This window comes from Lampetra fluviatilis, chromosome 13 (assembly GCF_964198595.1).
Source record: "Lampetra fluviatilis chromosome 13, kcLamFluv1.1, whole genome shotgun sequence".
NCBI classification, from domain to species: Eukaryota; Metazoa; Chordata; class Hyperoartia; order Petromyzontiformes; family Petromyzontidae; genus Lampetra; species Lampetra fluviatilis.
In genome coordinates, this window is record NC_136287.1 from 2,819,486 (window position 1) to 2,824,047 (window position 4,562).

At 49.4% G+C, this 4,562-nt stretch overlaps 1 protein-coding gene across 1 annotated transcript; it reads right to left on the reverse strand.

Annotated features, from left to right (window-relative positions):
• On the reverse strand, positions 1-1,205 carry LOC144935414 (cholesterol 25-hydroxylase-like protein 1, member 2). The gene has a single exon (XM_078862019.1). The coding sequence runs from the start codon at positions 1,044-1,046 to the stop codon at positions 108-110; it is 939 nt and encodes a 312-aa protein (XP_078718145.1). The 5' UTR covers positions 1,047-1,205; the 3' UTR covers positions 1-107.
• Between the last annotated feature and the right edge of the window lie 3,357 nt (positions 1,206-4,562).

Sequence of the window (4,562 nt, forward strand, 5' to 3'; positions counted from 1 at the left end):
TGTATGTATGCTGACCTTCTTTCGCACCGTACTTAGCCAACCGTGCTCATGGAGGGAGGGGGGTGGGTGGGGTGTGCTGCTGCTGCCGATGTCGGAGCCAAAAAGGTTCAAGCCAGTTTTTTCTCCTCGTCAGTTTTCCCAAACACTTGCATCAAGTTGAACTCGGACTTGTCGTACGAATGCACCGTGGCGTGCGTATCCTGGATGGGCTTCTCGCCTTCCGGGATGCGCACGCACTCGGAGAAGGTCCCGAAGATCTTGTCCATGTGGCTGAAGTGCGGCGCGAAGTTGGACATGGGCTTCTGGTGGTGCATGTCGTGGTGGAGCGAGCCGCCGAAGAGGCCGAGGGGCAACCAGTGGCGCGTCGACCAGGGGAAGTCGTAGCCGCAGTGCTGCTCCACCGAGGTGTACACGTGGAACGCCATGAAGGCCCACGTGGTGAGCAGGTGGCATTGGAGCAGCACGGGGTCGATCGTGGTCCAGGCGCCCACCACGAAGAGCTCCCAGCAGCCCAGGTACTGCGTGGACCACGAGAAGGGCGACATGAACTCGTGGTGCACGGCGTGGAAGGTCTTGTAGAGCCACCGGAACTTGTGGTGCACCATGTGCCACACGAAGTACTGGAAGTCGAAGAGGAGCAGGCACCCCACAACGCCCATTATTAAGTCGCCGAGGTTCGGCGCCTCTTCGGGCAGGGGTATCGGTGGCCTCCAGTACCACTGGGCCACTCCGGCCGGGAAGATCAAGATGCAGTGGTTGTACATGGTGAGCCAAAAGCACTTGGCGAAGTTCGTGCTCGTGGGCTGAGTGTTCTGCTGGATCTTGTAGCGGTGGACGAAAGCCCAGCGCTTGCCCAGCAGGTTACAGGGCATGTAGCAGAGGCAGCAGAAGACGTAGAAGGCGACGTTGAAGACGACCGGGAAGACGGGAGAGCGCAGCTGGTCGGTGTAGTTGAGGCGCAGGTGGTCCCATGCCGGCTGCAGCACCGATTTCCTGGCGTAGTAGCGGCTCAGCCAGTCGCTTTCGTTGAGTTTGAGGAATTCCATCTCTCTCCGCACGGCGCGGTGGCTTTGCGCGTCTTGTCGTATTTCCTCGGCGTGGCTCAGCAACGGGCATCCAACCAACCACCTACTATATATGCGCTCACCGTCACTCGAGAGCGGCTGACATCATCGCGGGGAGGGCGGATCAACGACCTAATGCCTGTAGCGAATGAGCGTTATATACTTTCGAACCTCTGTGTGATCCCCCCCTCCCCCCACCCTTCTTTCTGGCTAAACGACCTTGAAACAATCGGTTTAGAGGTGTGACCCTGATTGCTAGAAATCTGACCATTGCAACCTTTGTGCTGATAAAGGGATGTTCGCATAGTGGAATGCAGGACGCGTGGTGTATGGTTGCGTGCGTGCGCTGGGCACTGAGTGTACTGCTGGTCACGACAGGGGTTGCTTTCGGACAATATTCCTGCTGATGCTACTTTTTTTTGCTACGTGTTTAAAAAGACATATTTAGATGCAAGCAAACATGACATTTGTGTTTCGTCTCCCGGTGTGTTTATTTGCAAAGTGCACGAATGCACTTAACGGGATGGTATCGTTTAAAGTTAATCGCATATCGCTGGCAAATATCATGGTTCCGAAGCTATAATCCTGGGACTATGAAGCCATGAAATCGACTCGTGCTCCAGGTGGATTGACATTGCCAGGCCACCAGAGGTGGTGGTGGCGGCTTTGGGAGGCATTCCTCCAGCAGTGGATATATCATGGCCGATTATTAACCGTGCGTAGGCACATTACATTTAGTATAGTTTAGAGTACTCGTTGGTTCTTTCGGTAAAGCCACGTAGATGAAAAATAATAATAAAAATAATAAAATGTTATTATTATGATGAAAAATTAAAAAAGAATGATTTGTTTTAATAATACAAATGTATTATTATTTTTATTTTTCATCTACGTGACTTTACCGAAAGAACCAAAGAGTATGGATTCCTGCAGTCACGAAAGCTTCAAATCAAGATAGTTTACAGTATTTTGCAAATTAATTTTGTATGTGCGCAGGTTTTGTTGGTGTTCCAATTCGTATTATACGCGCTGATAGAATGTGAATTATAGATTTGAAGTTTTCGTGACTGCAAGGATCCATACTCTTTGGTTCTTTCGGTACAGTAACGTAGATGAAAAATTTAAATAAAAAATGAAAAATTAAATACAATTTTATATTAAAAAATTCATCTACGTGACTTTACCGAAAGAACCAACGAGTATGAATAGAATGTGAATTGAGCTCCTGCTAGAGGGTGGTCCAGATGTCCTGGGGACCGCGCATTTGGAGCACCCTGAGGTGCAATGCGAAGGAGACGGCTCGTCCGAGGGATGGGTGGAGCGACGAGCTAAGTCCACGTGCAGGAGCAGCACAGGACCCCAAGGGATGACGACGACGACGACTCAAGGAGGAGAAGGCACGAATCCAGCAGTGGATTGACCATGGCGGTTGATGACGATGATTACATTTTGTCATCAGCGCGTATGACTAATGTTTGTTGGTGTTCGGTGCTAGGTGATTTAAATGTGTAAGCAGAAGCGAGCTGCGGTTTCCCTGGCGACATCCGTGCGAATTCGAGTTGAACAAACGACCATTCGTGCCCTGCCAAATGGGCACAATGGGTGGTTTAGTTGAGAGAAAAGTTGCGATCTTGGCAACAGCCATTGCCAACGAGGTTATGCATTAATCTCGCATGCAAGGTTAAATATGTTTTGATCTTTAAACGTACAGTATTTTTCAATGTAAAATTGTGTCGTCATTAAAATAAACTTGCTTTGGTGACGTTTGGTTTATCTTGGCAGGGATGTCAGGGTTAGCACGCTGGACATGTCATCCGGAGGTCGCCGATTCTAAACCACCCCCCCCCCCCCATTTCTTGACCCCTCCCCCCCATTTCTAACCCCCCCCCCCCATTTATGACCCCACCATTTCTTAAAACCTCCCCCCTCCCATTTATAACCCTACCATATCTTACCCCTTCACCCCATTTCTAACCGCCACCCATTTCCTACCCCCCCCCCATTTATAACCCCACCATTTCTTAACCCCTCCCCATTTCTAACCCCCCCCCCCCCACATTTCTAACCCCCCAATTTCTTTACCCCGCCCCCCCATTTCTAACCCCCCCCCCCCCATTGCTTAACCCCCCTCCCATTCTTAACCCCTCCCCCCCAGCTGTGTTTAACCATCAGTAGAGACTACATAATTTACAGGCACATACCTCCGACACGAAGTACTCTACGGTAGTTTCCCGCACCTCAGAAGCGCTCTCTCTCTCTCACACTCAGGATGAATAATAAACCAAAACTGTGCACGTGACAAGTTCTACATTATTTTCATAACCTTATCACGATTTCTACGTGGGAACGACACACATTCCAATTAAGCAAAAGTAGTATGGCATCAGAACTGTAAATACATTATGTACGTACCAATACGACTTGAATAGATATATTTGCAGCCCTATGACAATCCTCTACTGGATGAAGGCGGTTGTCCGTGATCCGATCAGATATCGCTCGCCGCCGTGGACTAGCCTTGGCTAGGAGTTGAACTCTGGGTTCAGGGTCCAGTGTCACAGCAGTGTAAACGGCACCGCGTTGTGTAGCGGCTGCGTGAATAGTGATTGGCATGAGCTTTCGGGTAAACGATCGCCCACTTCAACGCAACGTTTTTGCACGTCACCCTCCATGATAAAAGATTCATCACGGCCGAGCTTTGCTGCGTCTAGCATTTCGAAAACTCGACTGTACAGTTCTTAGCAAATATTAAACTTTCGGTTGAGTCCATGAGTTCATTGCACATCCAGCCATTGGTGCTATCGCTGGTGCGCAGATTTACATTTAGATTTTATTTTTGCTAGGGTCGGGAACATTTAAACATTAACAAAGCAGGGCCTCCGTGCTGCGATTGCTGACGACGATGATGAATGTAGATCGAGACACACGACCCGTCTAGGGAGGAACAGAGAGCCATCGAGTTCGGTTTCACCCCCCCCCCCCACATCGTCCCAAGTGAAACGTGATGCCATTCGTGCTTCAACGCGGTCCTTTGTCAGCGTACATTAATTTGCTTAATGTATGCGTGGCATCCAATCAGCGGTTTCACTCTTTCTGTGCACAGGTGCCGTGCCAATTTAAAGCCCCAACAAAACAAGTGCGCGAGACTGGCTTGGCAGTGGCGCATTGGCACAAATTATTAGAAGAAGAAAAACGTTACACATTTGTGCTGCCTCTGAAAAGAAAAGAAAACATAACAGGCGACATTTTGGCGAATGGTCCTTCTGTATTACGTGTTTCGGGCATTTTGTTGTAATCTGCCAATACTTTTTGTATCATTATTGAACGTATGTATGTTGCACTTCTTTCGCACCGTACGTTGCCAACCGTGCTCATCGGAGTGTGTGTGGGGGGGGGCAAACTAAACTCAACACGAAAGACGAGTTCTTGTTACGAGCAACGCGCATGTCCTTTGACAGCTCCACCAAGCCACTCATCGTCAGATCTTGCAACTGCCAC